This window comes from Carcharodon carcharias, chromosome 9 (genome assembly GCF_017639515.1).
Source record: "Carcharodon carcharias isolate sCarCar2 chromosome 9, sCarCar2.pri, whole genome shotgun sequence".
Taxonomy (NCBI): domain Eukaryota; kingdom Metazoa; phylum Chordata; class Chondrichthyes; order Lamniformes; family Lamnidae; genus Carcharodon; species Carcharodon carcharias.
In genome coordinates, this window is record NC_054475.1 from 3,121,103 (window position 1) to 3,145,145 (window position 24,043).

Genomic DNA, 24,043 nt, shown 5'->3' on the forward strand with positions numbered 1-24,043 from the left:
GGACTTTTGGAAAGAAAATTACTCCATCTTGGCCTTGAGGGGTAATTTTGTGAGGGGTAACTTTAAAAAAAAAATGCATTTATAGTGGAAACCTCGCCTGCAGGGAATGCACATCAAGGAATCGCTACTACTGGCCCATGATTTCCCATTCATTTTAGTGGGGACAGAGAGTGCATCCTGATGCCTAGTATGTGGTCTCACATGGCAGCAACTTGGTTCTGGCAAATTTAATGTAAATTTTATCTGTAAAGAGTTTATACAAATGCAGATTTTTGCAGCAAAATATCACTGGACTGTGGAAGGCTTTCATAGTCCAGAATTGCACAGCAGTTAGCTCAAATTCAAAACCAAAGGGGTTTCCATGCTCTCGAACACTAATGCCCTCAGTAATTTCCCAAGGCATACTCTCTCTTTATTACAGCCATGTATAACCAACACCATTATGCATCAATGTAAAGATAAAGGCAGCATATCTGCACTGGAAGAGAGCTGAAGACATTGATGGCTGTTGAGTATCTGCACAAAAACTCATCTGATTCCCTACTGTCCTTTCGGGGAGGAAATGTGAAATTTTGTGGCTGACAAAAGTAGCTAAGCACGGAGTTTAGTCCTTGTGCTCTTAGCATCATTAATGGAAATGTCAAAATCTTCTCAGCTAACAAATCACTTGCTTATTTATTGTGGCTTTGGAGTTGAGGGTAAGGAACTTCCTATTGGACTGAAATATCAGTGCAATACGTTCTAAGTTTGATGTGGAATTGCAGATGAACAAAGCTGTTCACATGCTAGTGAATTTAAGATTTAAATAATATGTTGGTATAAGATTTGGTTTCATCAAGCTTTTCACCCAGCTTACCCATTAAGGAATTACAGGATAGAGTTTAAAAAATGGGTTATAAGTAGTACATACATGTGAAAATCATACCCCTGTTTCAAGCTGCTGTTTTCGCAAATTCGCAATAAATCGCTTGGGTGTAGAAGTTTGAGCTTAGAGAGTTGTATGAAAGTACTACTTGTACAGATTTTGGGTTCCTGTATTTTGAAAACTAATATCATCTGAAAATTAATACTTGTGATTTAATATGTGAGGCTCTGGTCCGATGAGAGGAATATATTGCTTGTTTTTATTTTGCTGCAGATTATTATTGTGGAGTTTGGAGGGAAACCATTTAGCTGCTCAGGACTAACTCTTGACCAGTGGCTGTGGTGCATTTTCATTGGTGTTGGAGAGCTGCTTTGGGGACAGGTGAGCTGCTGTGTTCATCAATCACTGGTGCCATACTTAACATAATGTGACCAGCATAATCAAGACCAAGTCCAGCAAACTTTGCAAGTGTATCTTTTTCCTGCTTCCGTTGCTTAGTCTAATTCTTGATGGTGTTTTTTTTTACCCAAGAGGGACTGTGCCATGCCTGTTCAGCATGAATTATGAGATGACCTGAGAAGGTTTTACCTTCTTAATAACATCAATATGGTACCTTCAATATAATATAACATCCCTTAGCAGGAATGTTAGCAGAAAATATTGTAACACAGTGGCTTCAGTTCTTTCAGCGCGTCTGAACTATTTTATGATTTTTGAACATTCGCAATTTTCCTCATTTTGCCCCATATTTAAAATTGGAATTATAGACAATATACAGCTTAACGTAGGTCAAAATATTTTCTTCAGGTAATTTCCTCAATTCCGACAAGCCGCCTCAAGTTCCTGAAGGAAGCTGGCCATGGTACAACGAAAGACGACATCCCTGAAGGAGAGTTAATGGAGGATAATGACGAAATTGACCATGCCGAGATGGAACTTCGCCGGGGACAGATCCTCTGGTTCAGAGGTCTGAATAGAATCCAGACTCAGGTATGCTGACAAACTCATAGCCCACCACAGCAATGGATCGCTGACTGGAAGCTGCTGTCCAAAATGAACTAGACCACTTTTCACCCCCCTCCCAAAAAAGCTGCCAGTTCCCACTATCTTTACGGTGTCTTTCAGTGAACTGTTTTTTTTTTGTTTTAAATAAAATAGTATTTATTTAAACCGTCCCTCCTCTAGGTAATGTCCATCCAAAGTTATACCAAGTGCTTAGAACCAATCTGTTTTCAAATTCTTGTTTAACTGGCCAAAAATAACCTCTGCTTCAGGAATTCTACTCTTCTGTCTCTCTCCCCTCTCTTCAAATGGCTGTTACACATTTTTCATAGTGCCTTTTTTTCTTTTTTACTGTTCTATTCTTGTTGTGGGGCGCTTGATCTTGTCCAGTATAACTGGGACTCTACTTGCTTTCATTTATTTTCAGTTTTGCTTTATTTTCCTCGTCTTTCCACCCACTTTCTTTCTCTCCCGCCTTTCACTTCCTCTCTTTACCTCTTTGTTCCCATTTATTCTTAATCTCAATTCCCTTGCTTTCCATCCCAGCCCCCAAACTTTCTCCCCCCCCACTCTGTTTTCCGCCCCCCCACCTTATTTCAATCAATCCCCCAAACCCCCACCCCCAACCTTTCTCTCTAACCACCCTTGCCTGTTCGCTCGCTCTCACCCACGCAACCTCGTTCTCTTTCTATCTTTTCGATGTGGAGCAAAGCTGTCTTACTCTCTGATTCTTTACAGATGGGCGTTGTCAACACCTTCCAGGGTGGACCTTCCTTGCAGGGAGCGCTGAGGCGGCAGCCTTCCATAATCAGCCAACACCACGATGTAAAAAATCTTTCTACCCCAACACATGTAGTGCTTTCTACTGGCAATACTACTCCTACTACTTCTGCTACTACTACTGTGGGGCGTGAGTGCCGGTTTCTTAAAAACTGCATGAAATTAATATCATCTCCGTCCATGCACTTAACTTATTACTATCCTTTTCTCCCCTTTTAGTTTCCTGAATGTTCTCTCATTTCAGCCCTTTTTTATTTTATTTTTATTTCAAAGGTTGCTGCATCTAAACGTTTTTCTTTTTCTCGCAGGAATGGAGTTTTTCAGATAAATACTCAAAAGATGTCATTTTAAAATTTATATATGTGTATATATATATATATATGAAGTAGGGGTGCAACGACTATTATATAATTTAAAAATCCATCAGTTGGACCAATATTAAATGTTTTTTTTTATTTTCTAGATAGATTGAACATGCTCTAACTTTAACCAGTGCATTCACCTAAAATGAGGCAAATACATTAACATACTTTTTTTTCAGACTGATTTTATAATATAATTTTGAAGGGCATTTAAACTCTGCTTAGAGATTGAAAGGTTTGACATCAAGTGCCTGTTTAGCAGGGATGCTGAAGTTTATCATATAAGAAATTCCCCTTGATACAGATATAGTTTAAGACTTCAGTACTGTTCACTTTGGGATGATGACTTTCCATTTAAAAGGGACAATGGTTCAGTCATATCTGCCACTTTCACTGAGATTAGCAAGATTGGCATGCGTAATGTTTTTGAAACTCGGACCTTCCACAATCTATCTCTGCCTGTTAGTCAATTTAATTTTGGTCCCCTGGTCTGAGAACACGAGAAATAGAAGCAGAAGCAAGTGATACAGCTCCTCGAGCCTGCTCCATTATTCAGCAAGATCAGGGCTGATCCTGTACCTCCACTCAACTTTCCCACCCTATCCCTCGATTTCCATTTCCCATACATCTACCTATAATTCCCAAAGTCTGTTGCACAGCATCAAGTGTGAAATAGTTTGCATATATTTTAAGGTTAGAATGAGTGTTAAATTAATCTTTAATCTATAATTGCACCAGAGATTTGAAACTTAAATAAAAGCCAGAGAACTTTAATGGTCACCCTGTTTTGTGGCAGCTCCACACAATTAATGCACCAAATGACATTTGCCAGTGCTTTAAGGATTGACTTGTTACTTGCTTGTAGTAAATAATAGATTTGAGCTCATTTTGTTCTTCTGCTTAGCATCCCTTATGAAATCAATGAATTGGAAAGTTTATGTTTGATTTGGGGACAGGGGCAGTGATGTCAGCACAAGGTATCTTATTAGATGCAGGGATGTCACAATACAAACTTTTAACGGCTAGTAACTGAATCTTTTTAATTGTGTATGTTTTCTTGTAGCTCGCAGCTATATCTGGTTCTGTGTAGCACTAATCCTATTTTACTGTATGAAGGGCCAGGCAATTCGATATTGGATTGGATCTATGCTGCTATGTCACCATATGATACTGGAATTGTCAAGTTAATTAAACATTTCTTCCAGGGGTCAAAATCTTTCTTTTGTCCTTCATTTGTTCTGCTGTAATTGCGTTTTACAATTTCAATTTTGTTGAACGTAATATTGTGCAATATGTTGGTTTGCTTTATTGTATTATGACATCTCTGTAGTGGCTCAGTGATGAAAGCCTGTAAGTGCACAATGAGACTATGATTCCACTGCTCAACTTCAAATATTCTTTGCACCTCTGATAGACGAGATTTTTTGTCTATTAATCTGGCTTTAGTTCACAGTGTAAATGTTCGAGTGTAAGCCCAAGAATTTTTGAGGTTTTTCAAATGTCTGAGATCTGTGATATAAATACACAATGCAAAAGCTGTGAATTGATTTCACTGTTAGAACTGGGAGCCTCAGTTTTCATCTCTAGGCATCCTTACCTTAAGGTAGTAGCACCATTCAGTGTAAAAGTGAGAGCTGCTGGCCGTACACTGAGCCGGTAAATCTGTTGAAAGCAATAAGTTGCAAATTGGATTCAGTAGTTAAAGCCATCAGTCATGATTTAAGTATTCATTTTTATATTGTTTGTGAAATGGTCTACAGAACCAACTGAACTGATGTCATTCTTTAGATCTCCAGTATAGGCAACAAATGTCTGTATATATAAGAAAGGTATTTGAAACCAGTTACTCAAGTATAGTTAATTGGTAATTGTGCATTTTAGGGCAGTGGAGTACCTTTTCTGAAGTTAAATGGAGTTAGCTGCATTGCAGGAAACAGCTGCAGTTTATTGATCATGATGTCCAGGCTGCTATTTGTTGAAACAAAGGCCATTTATTGAGTTTACCATTGTGCTGCTATCATCATTCAGTCTTAAAAGGGGAGGAAAGTACTGTGCAATCTTCCTGAAAAGTGGCTCTAAAATGGTACCACCGCCTTCAGGAAGAATATTCATTTGTAATCTGTGACAGCTAATTACTGGAAGCCAGACTCTTTCCAGGTAAACTCGTCTTTCTTTTGCAGCAGAAGATCGTGCCTGTGAAAAGTATGTTATTTCTGTCTAGTGATTGTGTTGTGAAGACTGCACCCTTTTCACTCCTTTTGTTGTCTTGTAATTGAGCTTTCAGCATTGCTTCATTGCCTTGGGAACAATTATGTTGTATGGAATTCAAAGCCATAATGGTTTTTCCTCTTATTTTTTGATTTAAGTTAGTAGCAGCAAGGGCATATCAAAGGTGTTTTTCTTTTTTAAAAAAACTTGTACGTGTAGCTGTTCATTGTTGCTTTTGAGCCACAAGTGCAGGTAAGTTTGAGTTTGTAAGCTGCTGCTTCAAAATTGAAAAGCAGATGTGGAACCATGACGGTTTGTGCAGTTTGGTTCTGGGGAAGTAATATCATCACTGTTTGTCCAGTCAGTAGAAGCTATTGCCATTTTAACATCTACTGAAGGAGCTCTTAAAGTGACGTCATTTATCACCATGCCAATGACAGTGCCTTTGATCAACCTCGCGTGAGCTTGACAAAGCCCTTTTTAGGCGTTTGAGTAAATTGGAAGAAGCTGTAATATGTTGGGCACAACTAAGTAAATTTTAATCTTGAGATTTTTTTTCCCTGCAATAAAATTTGTGAGGTGGCTTGCTCCAGCAATTGCCACAGGATTCTGCATTATCTTGAATTTTCTCCCCGGTAGTTTAGGTGTGTGTTAGGGCTCCTGTTGCAAAATTTGAAGGGAGAGCGCAAATTACTTAGGTTTTTGTTTTCAGAAAATTTGAGCACGGGAGTTTAGACAGTTGAAAGATTGAGGTGTGTGTAGAATTTATTTTTCATCACATTAGATTTGATTACATAGACTGTCATTACACACTGAAAGCCTACCTAAAAGACAAGGGCAACCATCAAAAAATATTAGTTCAACATCTCCTTGTGATTTAACAAATATATTGATGGTTCTCCACTCCAGTGTGGAGTGGAAGACTGTACTTAACATTCAAATGCAGAATTCAACAAACTCATACAATGAAAGGAAGTCAGTTCCTTGCCTTAAGAGTGAGTTGAACAGGTAGGAATTGTGACACCCGCTCTATGTACGGTGAAATGTACAGTAAATAATCTGCACCTACATGGAATTTAGTTTCTTAACATGTACATTAGTCTGTAAAGAACTACATCATTGCATCTTGCACAAAAGCTCACAAATGTATCCAGCAAGTGGCTGAGCTGCAGACACCATGAAGGCGAGGCCTGGGAGCAGGGATGCACAAGGTGCAGAACACCGGGGCCCATGCTGTAGTGTGGACACAAGAAAGCAACACGCATGCACCTGATAACAAGACAGCGTGGGTGAGCGGAAGGCAGAATAAGGCCAACGATGATTATTTTGTTGACTGGATTGGAGCGGATAAGGATTGTAGAGACTGTAGCAACTTGAGGTGTCTAGTCCAGGTAATGTAGATAATTATCTGACTACGCTGAGGGAACTGGAACATAACTTGCATGCTCTGGTTTCTTGTGTTGACCATGTTAAGTCTTCAAAAAAAATTAGCCCCAGTTACTTGAGTGCAAGCTGGGCAATTGTCTCTAAATACCACAAACTATTATAGGGGAGTGCAGAGCAGAGAGAGTGAGCAGTGCTACGCTGCAAGTAAGAGCTTGTTTAAGATGTAAATTGGCTTCCTTTATGGAAATGAAGGGTGAAGTAGAGTCTCCATGCATTACTGTATTCCACTCTTGGAGAGAGGCAGAAGTTGCATGGAAAAGATAAAAACAGGATCCTGCTAGAAATGAGTAATTTTGTTTTTGCTGCAGCATGAATTTATCTTTAGACGTTTCTAGACTGTTAGGGTTTTTGTGTCAGTTGACAGCCGTCAATTTGCATTAAGAATTACCACAGCCTTTAACTGAAACCACTTCAACATCTTGTTGGATGGTGTAAAAGGATATAAAATGCTGTCTTTGCAAATCTATCCATTAAATTCTTACGCAGCCAGGCTGTTGTGAGTCCTGTTATGTATGTATTATTGCAGCTTAATCTGCTTTAGAATCAATTTTATTACCTATTACTGGTAAAAGCCGTTTACCATTGGCAGGATTATTTTCTGCTTAGGTTTGTGCTTACAATGAAAAAGTTATCACTTAATATTCATAAGTAATCTTAATTGTAATTAAATTATTTAAAGGAACAATGCTAAACAAATACATTCAATAGATCAAAAAAACCAGAAATGAACGATCGAAGAATGATTTTCTTTCAAGGTATGTGAAGTAACTCTAGAAAGTAATTTTTTAAAAACACAATTTCTATTTCTGGAGCCCAAGTCTTCGGTACTACAGCTGAGATGTTGGCAGGGCCCATAGCCTTTTTCTGTATCCAGTGCACTTAACCATCTTGTGCATTGATGTGCTGGGCACTCCCTTCTATGAGGATGAGGATGGGGATGTTCATGGGGTGTCCTCCTTCTGTCAGTTGTTTAATTGTACCCCAGTGTTTACAACTGAATATGGCAATTGATCTGACCTGTTGAATATTGGATCATGAATCTCTGTCCAAAGCACGTTGCTTCCACTGATCAACAGAGCCTGGGAGAGGGGGTGTACAAGGTGCAAAACACTTGGGGCCCGTGCTCTAGGGGTCTTAGGCTCACTGCCAGAAGACCAGCAATCATTGGCTGAGCAGCCTGTCAGTCAGGATGGTCCATGTGCCAGATGGGCTGCTTTGGACACCACAGCCAATCTTGCATGGAGACCATCCCAATTGACAGACTACTTGGCCAATGATTTCTGTTCTGGAAAACAGCTGTCGTTGGGTGAGTAGGATGTGGTGGATTCCCCAGTCCTTCCTTTCTTGCCTGCCTTGTTGGCTGTTCGGTTTCTGTTGGGTGTTGTGCCTTTGGGTGCTTTCTTCATTCTTCAGAGCTAGCTAGACTTTGGAGCACAAGATAACATAAAGGACATAATGCCCCTACGTTAAGCTTATCCCCACAAGACCCTTCCCGATCTCCTCCCTTGATGGTCTGTCCCTGATGCAACTTTGCTTGCTAGTTGGTTTACAGAATGCTTTCCACAACCTCACAAAGTCCTTTTCTCAGCTCTTGTGAAAAACTTTTACAGTAAGTGTTATGATGTTGGGAATTCTGACATCCAATTTGCACTGAGCAAGATTCACAAACAAAGAACCAGATGCTGAGGGAGAAATTGGATTTTTGGGTGTGAGATCCCTTAAAGTTCTGAAATGGTGTTTGCAGCACATGCACACACTTCTGATGCAAAGTGTGCCAGATGCTGTATTGGTGAGGGGTTTATTAAGGTAATAAGAGGCCCGGAAATAGGAGAAGCACCAGGGCCTATGGTTTCTCTCCCTGGCCCTGCATGAAGGTTCCAGGTTTGATATGGCACCCATCCCCCACCATCCTTGTTGTTCTCTGTTGGCTTATCAGAGGCAAGAGGAACTGCAGTTTGCCTCAAAAGCAGAGATATTAAAGTGCCAGTCAGGACCTGGAACACATGATGATCAGTATCTATTAATTCTCCTCTGTTTTGTCTGTATGGATGTGAAGACCCCAGAACCTGTCTGGCTGTAATGTTGAATAACCAGATGATGAGGCTTCTACATCATGAACAATGGTTAATTGGGTAAAACATGGGAAAATTAACTAAGTCATTGTTTTTATAAAAGGAGGAGAGGAAGAAAAGTGGTAGAAGGGAAGATATTTTTTCTCTTTTACATGATGTTGTATCTCATTAATATCCTCCAAAGAAAATAGATCTTCACAGGATTTCAATTAATTAAAGCTAAAAATTTAGTTCAACATGGCGTCTTTTTTTTTAACGTCACAAGTTCTGACCAAGAGGTTTTTATTGTGGGGTGTAGCAGTTATGGGAGGGGGCAGAAGAAGGTGGCCTGAACTGAAGGAGTGGAGAAAAATGAGAGGTTGCAACTGATGTGGGAGCAGAGCCTAAAGATTTGAAAATATTACAAATCAGGCAAGGTTTTTCTTTGTGCCTTTTATCATTAGAGAAGTTTTTTGAGCAATCCCAGATAAGGGAGCAGTATTCAAATCTAAGAGGGAATTGGACTTTGGCAAGACTTATGGGAAGGATCATTCATCGAGAGAAGAGGAAAAAGAGTTGCTTGAAGGCAAATTCATGAATGGAATGTATGGAAGAGTTCTGTTTGAGGTCAAGGCAGCATAAGGCAACAAATGCCGATAGATAACAACAAAAGATAAAACTATCGAGGTTAAGGTGCGATGGCTATTGGTTAGACTTGTAGGAAGAAACTAATATTGAAGAAAACTGGATTTTCACTGCCCCATCTAAGGGAATTGAGGTGAGGATATACTGATTTAACCATTGCACCGTAAGAGAAATGAAGATTTTGTGCACTGAAAACATCTGGGAATTTAGGAATTTGATGATTTTGAGTGGAGTACATTTGGTTAATGAAAATAATTTCTATTGAAAGGAAGTCTACTTCCCTGGGTCACTGTTTTGAAAGTTATATGAACCTTTAGTTATAGCACAAGTGGTTTGAGAAGAAAATGGGTAACCATGAGCAGTTTTTCTGAAAGATTGTAAGATAATTCATTTAAAAGAACAATAGAGCAAACCTTTTTCAGGTTACTAAAAATTATTCACCAAAGTATTCAAGACTATGTTCCAAGGGTATCTTAGGAATGAGAATATGCCATTCAGTCCTTCAACCTGTCCTGTTGTCCTGTTAGATCATGGCTGATCTGGTCATTTGCTGCATATTCCCTGATATTCTTATCTAACAAAAATGTGTCGATCACAGTCTTGAAAATGTAATTGATGCAGCATTCTTTGCCTTGTGGGGGAGGTAGTTCCACATTTCTGCAACCCATTGTGTGGAAAAAGTGTTTCCTGACTTCATACTTCAATGGCCTCACTCTAATTTTAAGATTAAGCCCCCTTGTTCTGGATTTCCCCACCAGAGAAAATACTTTTTATCATCATAAACAGATAAGCAGCAGGAACTCTTGAAGAACTTGTTGAAAACTATATTAATCGTAGGTTAGGCTTAAATATTGATATAAAGACAATGGTGCAGGCATTGGAAAAGTAGCTGGATGATCTTCAACATAATTGAATGTAACATTTCCCAGAAGAAGACGTAGACACTGAGAATAAGATTGAAGAGTTGACATGAATAGGAATAAACATGAAGACTAAGAGGCTGATGGCATACATAACTCTAGCTAATGAAAATCTTGACTCTTACAAGTAAGATCATTAACTTTTAGTGTCCAGGGATTCCCAGACACTTGGTCATTACTGATTAGGAAGCAGGATCTGTAAAATCAAATTGTTAAGTTGTTTTTGTTGTAATTGTGGAATCTTCCTCGAGACTGAGATTTTTTTGTTTGCTGAAATGCCACTTTGTCAACCAATTTTTCTTCCTTTTTTTTTAAAAGGAAAACATTTTCCTGACTGTCTATAAGAGTCAGCTTAACTGAGGAGAGATGTTGGTAATATCACTGGACTAGTAAACCATAGGCCCAGACTAATGCTCTGGGGACATGGATTCAAATCCCATCACGGAGCTAGTGGATTTTAAATTCAATTAAGTCTGGAATATGAAGCTAGTCTAAGTTGTGGTGACCATGAAACTGCGGTGGATTGTTGTTGTAAAAACCCAACTGGTTCACTAATGTCCTTTAGGGAAGGAAATCTGTCTTCCTTACCTGGTCTGGCCTACATGTGACTCCAGACCCACAGCAACGTGGTTGACTCTTGACTGCTCTCTGAAATGGCCTAAACAAACCACTCAGTTCGAGGGCAATTAAGGATGGGCAGCAAAGGCTGGCCTTGCCAGCGATGCTCACATCTCATGAAAGAATAAAAATAAACTTAACTGATTTGGCCAGAAGCACAATAGCTAAGCCAGCAGCCAGCCCTAAAGTACAGTACTGTAAGTCCTCACTTAAAGTTGAAGTTACATTCCTGAAAATCGTAACTTTTGAGTGAATCATGGGTTCCCACAGGGATCGATGTTAAAGCCAGAGTTAGGTTCCTTCGGCCATTTCTTGTCTGGAAAAACCATGTACAAGTTGAAATACTGTATCGTACATGTGCAGCATTGTGCATTCCTAGCTGGACTAACTTGTGAAATAAAATATGTCACTAAGTATAAAAGAAATGCAATATACAAATTAAATTCCTCTTAAAAAGCACAGTACCAATTACAGTACCCTGTCATCTCCTCGGTACACTGTACTTTTAGCTTGACCAGACTCCATCTAGTGGCAGAAGTTAGTCAGTGCCGCTAGCAGCGACCTGTACTGAACAACTTCCAGATGGAGCCCAGGACTTAGTGTGAATTCAGGAGCGGAGCTAGAAGCAGGAGTCGGGAGCCATTGAAGAACAGACGCTGAGGACTTGGGTAAGAGGAGAGGCTTGGAGACAAGTGGGGGTCACGGCAAGGTCGGGAGTGGGAAGAAGAGGGATTGGAGGGTGGAAGCCCTGCAGGAAATGTCATGTGAGCAGACAGGCCATAGAAGAGGAAATCTGTGGTAAATAATGTTAAATTGAAACTGACAAGGTTAAACTGATATGTTGACACTACTTAATGTAACAACATTAAAGTGAAACAATGTTAAGTGAGTCGACGTTAAACAAGGACTTATTGTAGTAATATTAGACTAGTTTCCATTCCATTTCAGCTTATTTGTCACAGATGAGGGTTGAAAGAAATCAGCATATGGTTACATTATTGCGTTTAATTTTCCTCACATAACAGGAGGATAAGGGCTAAAGTCTGTATTACATATTTTTGGTGCCTTTAGGTGGGTGTGGGGGGGGATGTAGGGAAAGGTGGTGAGTCTGATCCAAAGAATTCCACATCTTCCTGATGCACTAACTTCATCAACTTAGATTTTAAGCTATGCACGGTGAAAATGGTGTAATAAATCATAATTAAATCCCAGATGAGTTCACTCTTCAATTCAATGCAGCACAAGAAGCAAAGATGCACAAACTATCTTTCCAATAGCACAAATCCTCCCCAAGAATAATACAGTAAATGGACCGATTTGGGCTGAGGCTATTTACTCCATGGCTTTTTTATTGCTCACTAACAGCTATTTTATCTAATGCTCTTAACAGTCAATCTTTATCCAATGTATGTATTGCTGATTTCTTATTGATCTGATCTTCTCAGAATGTGTATCCAATTACACCCCCCCCCCCCCCCCCCACTCCCCCAATCATTCTAATAGTGTTTAGTTTGCAGAATTTGTTGGGCTGACCTAGTTTTCTCATCTTCACTTGACACAAGCTACGGAAGAAGGTGTCAAAAAGGTGCGCCAAGAGACGCATAATGTCCAAGCCGCAGACTGTTGTATGACATGGCTCCTCCAGGTGAAGCCAGTCTTTTAGAGATTTGCTTTGGTTCAACAAGTTTGCAGCTGTAGCCTTTTGAGAGAGCCCTAAACATGCTGCAGAATGGAATATTGGGCCTATACTCGAATGTTTACACATTGCCTTCTCTGCTGCACTGCATGCTTGTGTCTTGCTGATGGTGAGCTTGTGTGTTGTGAAGTTCAGCTTGTCCTGCTGGTTTTACCAATAAAATTATCTACCATGCAAAAAGTTATTTTGATGACTAGCATGGGAAGACTGGACTCTTGGTTGTTATGCATCATGGTTCCATTGTGTTGTATAGTTTAGTTGGATAGTGGTAATTTCCGCCCCCCCCTCCTCACGCCCCCCCCCCCCCCCCCATGTCTTCACTGTTGAAGTGATGCATTCTTACACTTTGCTTTAAAAGGCAACGTCCAACTTAAGTGATTTTTGGTCCATTTTATTTCAGTGCAGTAAATGGTATCTTCACTGTAATCCAGTGCTCACATCTTTAGAATGGCAATTGCAGCTGTTGGTGGACCCCCTCCAGATGGAAAAGTAAAACTTAGTGTCTACCATGCCATCCATTTATACTCATTTGTATCTCTGTCTGCTTATTATAGAATCCAATACACTAGTTTTCTGTTAATTTCTGTCATTTATTTAGTTTTATGTCTTAACACTACCCATTTAATGCCCTACATTTCTTGGATTACCTTCTACCATTCTGTACAAATTTGTGGTGTGTGTGTGTGTGTGTGTGTGTGTGTGTGTGTGTATAACAAATGCTGTGACTAGCATTTAATCCCCTGTGTTAGCCTGTGAATGCACTTAAACCATAGGAATGTGTTAACAGCATTGATTAACCTCAAAAGTGATATCAATGGTACACCTGGGCTTTGGTACTCCAGTATGTTGTATCATGGAGTGGTAAGATGTGAGTGAGTTTTTCAAGAATCCAGTCTTTACATCCAGGCTAATGCCTAGTTATATAGTTATATAGTTATATATACCTAGTTATATAGTTATAGTTGTTTCATAGTTCCTAGTTAGGCTACTTGTATCCCTTCACATGAAGAGGGGTTGGGGGGGAGAGCCTAACGTCACCTCACTTATAAACACTGTGGACAGAGGCTTTAATTCTGGCCATTTGGTCACCCTTTCAGTTGTGAAGTTGTGCACCACATTTTCAGGTTTGGTTGAGAGGAGGGATGGAAGTCAAAAACATTTTGAGGAGAAATTCCCCTTTGCTAGTTAAATCTTTTCAAATTGATTCTTTCACCCATATCATTTCTACCAACATGTTTCACCTATTTTTGTTCTCTTGTGTAGGTAGTAGTGCATCTGAGTCTCTCTTCATTTTTGGCTTTTTTTTTTCTTTTGTTTCCCCCAATTCTGTTTGTGCTTTTTAAAAGCTCCTTTTAATGTCCTAAATCTTGATGTCAAATTGGGTTTTATAATGAGACGCCTCCACTTTTTTTTAGTTTGCTAGTGACCTATTCAGATGTTCTCGCCTTCGGCTGCCGTCAGGAACTTTGTTCTAAATTTTGCTGATAAAAGAAGTTTTAAGCTATTTAGCTTAAGAATGGGATGTCGCTAAACAACCAATTTGTTGTCCTCAAAATCAGGCATTGCCTATTTTAAGTATAGTCTCCATACAAGCATGGAAAAGCCATATCTTTGTTGGAAGTTTTTTGTTGAACAACTAATTTTATTTTTTCTCCATTTGTCACAAGTTACATTTCCAGCGTGCCTTTTTATTTACAGCTTCCACTGCACTCAGTCCTGACCACTTAATATCGACAACATGTATGATCTCCATTCTCACAGCACACTGTCTGCCAAAAACAATCCCACTGTTTATCACCAAGAGCAAATGTTTTTCTAACTTTCTTTTTTAACTCCTCTGCCCTACAGATCAAAGTGGTGAATGCGTTCCGTAGTTCCTTGTATGAGGGGATAGAAAAACCGGAATCTCGAAGCTCCATCCACAACTTCATGACCCACCCAGAATTCGGAATGGAAGATGACGAGCCTCGGATCCCACTGATTGATGAGACTGACGTAGAGATCAATGGACTTGCCAACTGTGGTGCCCCAAGCCCACCCAATAAGAATAACAATGCCGTTGACAGTGGAATTAGCCTCCCCTTCACAGACGCTAGCAAGCTTGCCTCTTCCGCTCCAGGGAGCCCCCTACACAGTCTGGAGACGTCAGTCTGACCCCCCACCCCCCCCACCTCACCTTGAGCTCCAATCTTTTGAACTTGCAGCTTTCACACTATTTTGTCTTGTCTTGCAGGAAGCAAAAAAATTGTATGTTAGTTGGCAAATTGATGGGAAATCCTCAGATCCTAAAGCATCTTATGTAGGGTGAAGGAATGTTTCTGGCACTGTCATTTAAACATGAAATGCCATCTAAGGTTTTAAAACAGGCCAACCGATCATACCAGAAGGATGTGCAGAATAATAATAGTTAAGAGTAATTTATAAAGGCTTTTACTACTATTATCACCAGCACTTTGAAGTTTACGAGACTTCAGTTTCAATTTGTTTAAATTGGACGGGCCACAAATTTCAATAATGGTGAAGTGCTATGCAAAAAAAAAGCTTTCACATGTATTTTCTGGAGTCTGTAGTTTCCAATATGACAAACTGGATTTGATTCCATAGTCTGGGTTGTGTAAGGGGTGGCAGGGAGGAAAGACTTTAACTTATTTAAAGAATTGATTGCTAGTTGGATGTGGCCTGATTTTAACCAATTTCACATTTTTTTGCAGCCAGCTGCTAAGTGACTTCCATCATTTCACTGAATTACACAAAACGGAATGTCTCCTAAATTTCAACTTGCTGGATGTGTGCTTGACATCACTAAATTGTCTTTTTGTCTCCTGGCAAGGTGTGATGCATGTCTATAATAGGCCGCCTGATGAAGCGGTCAGCAGCAATGCTACAGTCCTGGAAAACTGCTCAAAATCCTTTCGAAACAATCTTAAGATCAGCAACTTTAGACAATTTGGGGCTGGAGAGCGGAGGCGAGAGAAATTGTGTACTTGTGATTTTTGGTTCGGCAGGGTGACAGATTTCTTTAATGGTTGCTGCTGGCTGCCAGACTTGTAGCTTCCCATTAAAATTGAGTGGAAGCAGAATCTAATCATTGTCAATATGCTGGTAGTGTGGCAACATCAGATGCAAACTGAAACTGTGTTCTGTCTTCTGGCAAGGTGACCAATGTCTGAGACTGACAGTCTATTGAGGCAATTGACAGTGATTCCTTCAGACCCACAATAATGTAACTAATGTATGATAGAGCTACTTAGGTCTCCTGAGAAATTGAGATCAACAACCTTCTAAATTTTCTTTTGGATTTATACCTTATTTCAATGGAAGTGGATAACCAATTTGGTAAGAGTTTGGTTTGGAATGTACATTTCAGGCAGCTTATTTACTCCTATCATTGTAAAGCTTATTGCAGAGGCTGCAATTCTACATTGGCAGTATTGTCTATTTAGTTCTAATTTGGGATTCTTTCTTATGATACATACTCTTAAATTAGAATAAAAAGGAGACTATTGACTTAACTGGTAGGCAGAGTGAGATAAGCATAATTGCGTATAAATATAACATTTGAAAATGTGTGAAAGGTTCACACAAAGCTTTTTTAAAAAAAGGTAGCAAATCTGCCATGTCATCAAACACATTCATTTACATAACTATTTAACCTGTTCACTTGCCTGTATCTGGTTTTACACATGATACTTTCTAAAATATTGGCCATGCATCACTGTCTTCATAGTTCAGTGAGATCAATGAATGACATTTAGCCAGAGTAGCGAGCACTCTGAGTAAAGATCAAAGGAATTTAATAAGGCTCAATAAAAGTTGTGAAATTTCCAGGAAGGAGAGTTAATAAGTGACCAAGTATTCAGACCTTTTGCTCCAGCATTAACTTATAACACTAAATGGCTGATGAACAAGTTAAAGCTTACAATATCATGCAAACATTGAGTACAGAAATTTGAGTGAGGAAAGATCCTCTGTACAGATCAGTTACTTGAGACTGTGGAGTTTTTTAGATGATAGCTCTCGATTTTGTATTTAGTCAGCTGCTTCAATTCTCGTTGAATTCCAATTTGTCAAAAGTTACTCCCTCACCCCCTTTCAAGTGATCACATCTGCAAAGGTAAAATGTAGTACTTCATACAGGCAATATTTCTGATAATCTCCCTAACTCAAATCTTTGAGACATTGACAAATACAGAATTACCTAACATTTTTGGTATTTGTGTTTACTACCCTAACATAAGCTTTGTATGCTATACTGATGCTTCTCTCCTCCTCCTACCCCCCCCCACCCATAGTACTAAGATGGGGGGTGTAACATAGGACAGCTGCCAGAATTAATTTCTAAAGGTCACTGTACCTTTCATAAGTTGTAAAGGCAAAAAACAATTTTATCTCACACTGAATACTGAAGTAAGCAAGAGAAAGAGACGAGTTACAGTTTACCTTTGATCATAATATTATATTCCATAGCCCAATCAAAAAGGGATATTACAGCTTTAATAGAGTAATGTTGAGTTATTAAAGAACGACACAGTCCAGCTTTCACTTACCTATGCTTTCTTTTTACCACCGTGCATTACGTGTGTCTTTTGGGTTAATTTGTGTGTACCCAAACCAAAATCTCTTCTGCCCACTTCTTGCTAACAAAGTTGTTGAACTATCCACATAGTTCGTAGAAAGGATGCAACCTATAGCTGTTGGAAATTGTTCTAGGTCCTTCACATAGATTCGCTAGTGTTCAAACAACTCTGCCCATTGTCGCAAAACTTCATTAGATGCATTTTCCCGTTTAGTTGCCGTTGCACACTTGCATTGCAGGAATGTTGAAAAGGGAGTATAGTAATATCAGATAAGAGGAACTGTCTTTGTTGGTAAGTAAGAAATTGGAGAATATAAAATGCACACATACTTTTGCGACAACCTAACCAACAAACTGAAACCTTTAGCTCTCTTTATTTAATCCTGAGAGGTTAAGAGCACTGTTGCTGAGTGTTTAAAGTTACTGGCTGAATTTGGAGCCTAAATGGAAGAGCCTAGGAAGTAGATGCTGTAAATAATTTTTGTATTAAACGTTTTCCATTTATTTGCCTAAAGATTTCACTTCAAGTGGATTCATATAAACAATGACTTTTGCATCTAAGCACCCCACTTGATCTGCAACTTCTGCTCAGCTATTGAGTTTAGCTGGCTGCTGAAGGTGCCGTGACTAATCTGACTACTGCGCTACTGTTGATGGTCATTTAAGGATTTCAGTTTTTTAAAGAAAAGCCTTTAAATTTACTTTTCTCAATCTTACAGTGGAGCACTGAATCACAAGATATTTATTTCCTTTTAAACAAGGTGCCCTTGCCTTTTTAATTGTAGATTTGGGCAGATAACGTTGCAGAGAAATCTGTATGGCTGGCCCTGCTGAATTGGGTTTACAGTCTCTTGTCCTCATGTTCCCACAGAGGTGATAAGCTGGGAAAATTGTAGGGTGTCCGTTAAAGATAACAGTGCTTGAAACGATTGTTTGATGTCCTCAATTGGGGGGAAAAAACTAATCCTTAATGTGTATGCTTATAACAATGTTGTGTTATAATGTAGGTCCTAACCTCTGTAAAGATGGGCAGAATGAATTAAAATTAACTGAGGTTTGATTCAGCAGCTGTAATATCCACATCTGCTGCAGTCAAACAGTGTCACGTATGTTAAATTTCTCTAAGCATGAGTACTTGGAGTGTGTCAGAAGCAAAAGCTCATTATCCAAATCTGCAAAGATTAGTTTTGAGTTCCAAAGGTCTTGAAATCCCTAATCATAAAGTGATGTGGATGCTCAGTGGTCCGTACGAGAATGAAAACAAAGCCCCTGGGGTCTCTGCCATAAGTTTTATTTTGTGGATGAATCAATGCGATTGCACCAGCATTAAGGCACTTTCATAATCAAATGCTTCAACAGAACAGCCTTTCAGTGCTGAGGGATTCCAGAATGAAAGAAGCAAGTCAGTAAGTTAACATGAAGGTTCATATCAGAAGTCCGGTTATTACTTATTAAAATGAATGAAATTTTGTGTGCTGGAAGTGCAAGATATTGTTATGACTAATCTTCCTTTGGATTGAAACATTGGCATATAGCTCCAAATTTGTGGAAGAGTTAGTATTTGGTGCCTGTTAATTGTTATTTATGGAGAGAGTTTTCAGGAACTCATCAATGCAGGCAATGGTACAGGGGTTGTCATCTGCTGCCCTTGTAAAGTACAAACTGTAGCTTATGTGAAACAAAAGAGTCCTGTTCTTAAGTAAGAGCTAAGTTTTCTGATGCTGAATGCAGTTTTCAGGTTTGAAGGCTAATTTCCCCCTGTTTTTATTCAAATATCCTTGAAGTACATCATCTTCAGTCTATCGCGTCAGTATAACACATGGGCCAAGAGTTGACGTTAATCTTCCACTGCAGTTAATATCTGTGCATGTGTGTATTTCCACAGACCCATAGAAACATTAGGATAATTGATTACAGTTGTCTAGTGTTGAAAAGTTTATTTTCATGTACATGAGGTTTATTAGCAATTTATCCTTGTGTGCATTTGCATTTCTGTATGACCTCACGAAGTATGGACAATTAATTTTTTTCTTTTTTTAATGGTAAATTTTCTCTCTTAGAGCATTAATGTGCAGTACAGCTAAGAAATGACTGCAAAAGGTCTTCTCTGGGCAGATTATGTTAGAGAGGCAGTCAGAATAAAAAAACAATTGGCAAACCTTTTCAGTTTTGTTTTCAGATATTCAAAGCAAGGATATTTTTCAGCTTAAATTATGTTGCTGCTTTCATGTGAAAGGTCTCAAAAGTGACAAGTGAAGTCATGTGCCTCCACAGCATAATCTGAGTTTCCTTTTAACAGTGGCCGCAACATGAGGCTTCATTGATTGGCAGAAAGAGCTGGTTAATGATTAATATACAAACTCCAGTCTCATTTCTTGACTGCTATTTTTCACCATAGGGCTGAAGGTGTTTTAACATCTGGCGCTTGTTGAAGAGTCATCTGGACTCGAAACGTTAACTGTGTTCCTCTCCGCAGATGCTGCCAGACCTGCTGAGTTTTTCCAGGTATTTTTATTTTTGTTTTGGATTTCCAGCATCCGCAGTGTTTTGCTTTTAACTAATCGAACTTTGCTGCTTCTACCCAGTGAAATTAAACCGCCGGTAAAATCTTTGAATTTGTATCTGACTGTGTCAAGATGCTGTTTTTAAACAGAATCTTGAGTTTTTCTCTAATCTCCTCCCCCACCCCACCCCCCACCCTCACCACCTCCAGTGTTTATAAATATCAATGTCATTGTCAGACAGCCTGCACACACAGCATGTCAAGAATTGTTCATTATCTGACCTGACTTCTCATCTCCCACCCTTCTATCTTTCTGGTCCAGATTTGAGATGCTGGCCTCTCCAGTTATATTTTTCACTTCTTTATTTCCTTGGATCCAGACAAATCTCCTGTGTAATCACAAAGACCCTAAACTATTGAAAAAGAGAATTTCAGATTCCAATAGAAGAGCTTATTAGAAGCTATTTTCAATAATATTCTCCCAGACCATGCTGTTAAATTGAATTTAAGAGCTGGTTCATTTTTTCCTCCTCAAGAGTCCAGATGGACTAGTAACAGCAAAGTCTTCAATCACTAAATTGATCCCAATTTCATAAGATACAACAATGCTTATCTACATTGATACTCTATACATTGACCACATCATGACTTCGGAATAAATGAACACCACAGGTTTTCTGTCTATCCTAGTTGTTGGCTGCTCAGAGGGAAGATGTCCAATTTAAAACAATATACCTTTACAGATTAGATTAATTTGATGGGAAGTGTGCAGTTCAGAACTGTGATGTGTATTAATACAAGTTATGCCAGGGGCTGAAATTTTCCTTTAAATCAATAATTTCTGTAATGAACTAAACTGATGATGTGTTCAACAAATGTTAGAGACAAATCACTTTGGATATCTACCGCCCTTCCCGTAGCACATCAGGCCCAACTTAGTTTGGCTGGCTGCTTGATGAGGGATATCTGTACATTAATCATCACAGGGTAAGACAGGAGAGGCAATACTGAGGCAGAAATGAAAATAGTCATAGGTCTATATAATGTAGCTTTATTTTCTTTGTGAGTTGTGGGCTGACTTATGAAGCAAAATAAAAGCAGTATTACATCCAGGTATTCTATTTATAACATCAGTTATATGCCTATGTATGTTTAGAGTGATAACTACAAAAACAAAACAAAGAACAGATTGGAAAAAAGATTTTGATTCCACTAAGAATCCACCTCAGATTTATTGTTTTAACATGGAAAGAGATACATTTCCGCAGTTTTTGGGACCATAAATGTTATAAACTGTTTTTTAGATTGTGCATAAAAAGCTTTCACGATCCTCGTCTTCCCCAGCACCTTTTTACCTAGTCAGGTAAGCTGCTTGAAGAGTGTACATTTTACTTACCAGTTTCATAAAGGTATGGTCTTGTGGAGCAAGTGATTGTGTAGCACATTCAAATACTTAGGACCGACTTGCTCTGTAATAGTAAATGATAGGTAAATGCAAAGAACCACCTAAAGTGGTGGCACATTTGTGATTGTAGACTGCCAGTTTCCTGACAGCTTTTTGAGGAGTTTTCAATCAACCTTCACCTGGCCCAGAAGTGATTTTTTTTTTGTTTAATATATATACATATATGTATGTATATATGTGTGTCTAATGCATCTGGATGTTGTCTGTGTGGGTTAGAATTTTTTCAAAAAAAGTTAAAGCTTTTTCTGTGTGCCACTTGTGTTGCTTATCAGCAACAAGCACTCAAACTTTGTCGAGCCATGCTTACAGTTAAAGATTATGGGATTTCAGAAGAAATCTACCAACAAATGTTGACCTCTTAAAAGTAGAAACACTTGTATGATTTAGACAATTCTAAAGTTAATGAACTAGAATGTAGGACACTAAACTTTCTCTCCATTCAATCTGATATTAGCTCGGGCAAAGTAAGTGACCGATTCTTCCTCTATTCAGTCTCTTTAATCTTTACAACCAATATCCTTGCAGTTTGCTTAATTTTTTTTGAAGCCTTTGGTTTAAGCGGGAAATAAATTTACAAAAATTGAGACAACGGATTATGCAACAGCGTATATGCATGTTTGTGTCACAATGCAGAGTCATCACCTTGGTAACAAGTCCTTGATTTGATAATTATTGATAGACATTTTTATTTCCTATCTATAGACAGTCACTTGGGACATCTTTGCTATCATAATAAAATTGTGCTCATTTCTGAAGTTTTTTTATATATACATTTTGTTGATATTAAAACTTGTCTGAGAATTTTGCTTTGTGTATAATTCTGTTTCTATATATAAAATGTTCAGTCTTCTTGGCTTAATTTAAAAGTAAGCAACACTAGAAAAGTTTTAAAAACAACACTATGGCTTAAGTTATTGAATAAAATGTATGGTGCTGTAGCTTAAAGGTATATATCCTGTTCGATGATAAGTTTAAAAAATAGTGCAGCTTCGCTAACTTATGCCTTGAAAGATGGGATACTTCTTAACTCTATTGTGTGTGTCCTTTGTGTATATGTGTGTCTCTCTCTTCATGAAGCAAACAGCACAGACTTGGGTGCAATTTCAGACGCACATTATTAAAAAGTTGTGTAATATCTTGGTTGCCTTTCTTCACCTTTTATTTAGGAGCTAAGGGAATCCTGTTAATAGAATACATCCAACTCTTCTGCCTCCACAGTTTATCATTTTCAATGAAAAAATTTGTTCCAAGTGTTTTCAACAAGAATAAGTGTTGAATGAAAAAGGCAAAAGTGTTGCATCAGTTTCTGTGTCATGACAACATTCATGTAGTCCACTTTCAACTGATTCAATGGGACTTGTTCTTGCTCAGTTGAGAAGGCATTGTGGTATAAAGAAATGAAATAAGACTTGGAAGGAAGTCGTGTGATGCAATTCCATTGCGCAAGTGAATGTAGAAAATGTATTTTTTGGTTCTGGACAATTCCATCCTTCAATAAATACACTAGTGAAGCTAAACTATTTCTTTTAAAGCAGAAGAGAGCAAGATTATGAAATATCCAGTAGCTAGTGTAATACACACTGGTATTTTTGTAAAAAAAAGAAAAACTTAAAAAATTTTAGAAAATGACTGAATAATTATGTGGTATGCATGACTTACTGTGGTGGATCAGAGCAATATGTACCCTGGTGTGTTTGCCACATTAGAGTTCAGCTTGGAGTGCTGATGCTTTATCTTGCATTTTGATATTTTTCTCTTATTACCAGTGACATAACCTCTATGTAAAATGTTTTGCATGTATTTATATGGTTCTTGTGATGGAATGATTAGTCAAAACAGCTTCTTCCAGAACACACAACAATCTGACTAGTACATTCAGCTGAGAGGCAAAAACACAATTAAAGAAATAAATTGGCAATGATTTATCAAACCTTAAATGCGTGATTCTAGAAGCTTCAGAGTATTTTTTTACAAGCAGCCTGCATTTGTGAATCATGAAGAATAATGTATCCTGCAATCTTTGTGTATTAAAAGAAAAGAATAAATATTTCTCCATCAGTTGTTTATGGATAACTTTTTTATCCTGTTGTAAATAAACTCTCATTTTTTTTGTTTATTTTGAACTATGCAAATGGGTCCGTAACTGTGTTCTTTTTATTTTCTCTTCAGTTAAATCTGTGTTTTGGTGGAATGTGTCTTGTTTTGGACGATGTGTAAACCATTTTGTAGTAAATGAACATGTGGAATGCAGTCTCTCCCTTTCCTGTCGAGCAAAGTTCAGACAAAGATGTCAGTTGAGTAAATACAAATAAAGAATCTGGGGGAATGGAAAACTATTGTGTGTCTCAGTTACTAGTGGATTGTGCCCTGGATCCAGTGGCTGCTTTAACTTTGCTTTGTGGCTAGAAACTAAACATTTCGTATATAATTGCTGAGTGGAACTGGCAACAAAATTTGAACTAATATCCAATTTGCACATTATTTTGTGTTAGCAGCCACTGCGAACTCATTTCTACAGAAGTTAATTAGATGTATTATGACTGAGTAATTTGGTTAATAATGTAAACATTGTGCAATAGGAAAAGGTTACTGTGAAATAAATACAAAGTGCTGGAAATACTCAGCAGGTCAGGCAGCATCCTGAGAGAAATAGTTAACATTTCAGCGGAACTGGAAAATGTTTGAAATGTTTTAAGCAGGTAAAATAGGGAGGCTGGAGAAAAAGAACCAAAAGGAAAGTCTGTGATAAGAGTGGAAAGGAGAAATTAAATGACAAAAATGTTAGTTGTGCAGAGCCAAAGGGAGTGGTAATGGAGCAAGAAAACAAAATGGTCGCCTAGAGGAGGTGTGAATGGCAGAAAGATGAAAAGCTGCCATCTGAAAACAAAAACTAGAAATACAAGCGC

General features: G+C 38.4%; 1 protein-coding gene across 4 annotated transcripts in view; it reads left to right on the forward strand.

Moving 5' to 3' along the window:
• LOC121282515 (plasma membrane calcium-transporting ATPase 1-like) overlaps positions 1-23,265 on the forward strand; it is a 270,618-nt gene extending 247,353 nt beyond the window's left edge. For 3 of the 4 annotated variants that reach the window (XM_041196229.1, XM_041196230.1, XM_041196228.1), the window contains exons 19-22: positions 1,139-1,246; positions 1,673-1,855; positions 2,606-2,692; positions 14,442-23,265. In XM_041196229.1, coding sequence (XP_041052163.1) covers positions 1,139-1,246; positions 1,673-1,855; positions 2,606-2,692; positions 14,442-14,747 — 684 coding nt within the window. In that variant the 3' untranslated portion in view covers positions 14,748-23,265. The remainder of the gene's footprint in view (positions 1-1,138; positions 1,247-1,672; positions 1,856-2,605; positions 2,693-14,441) is intronic. The other variant, XM_041196231.1, reaches the window with a different exon arrangement.
• Positions 23,266-24,043: the final 778 nt, after the last annotated feature.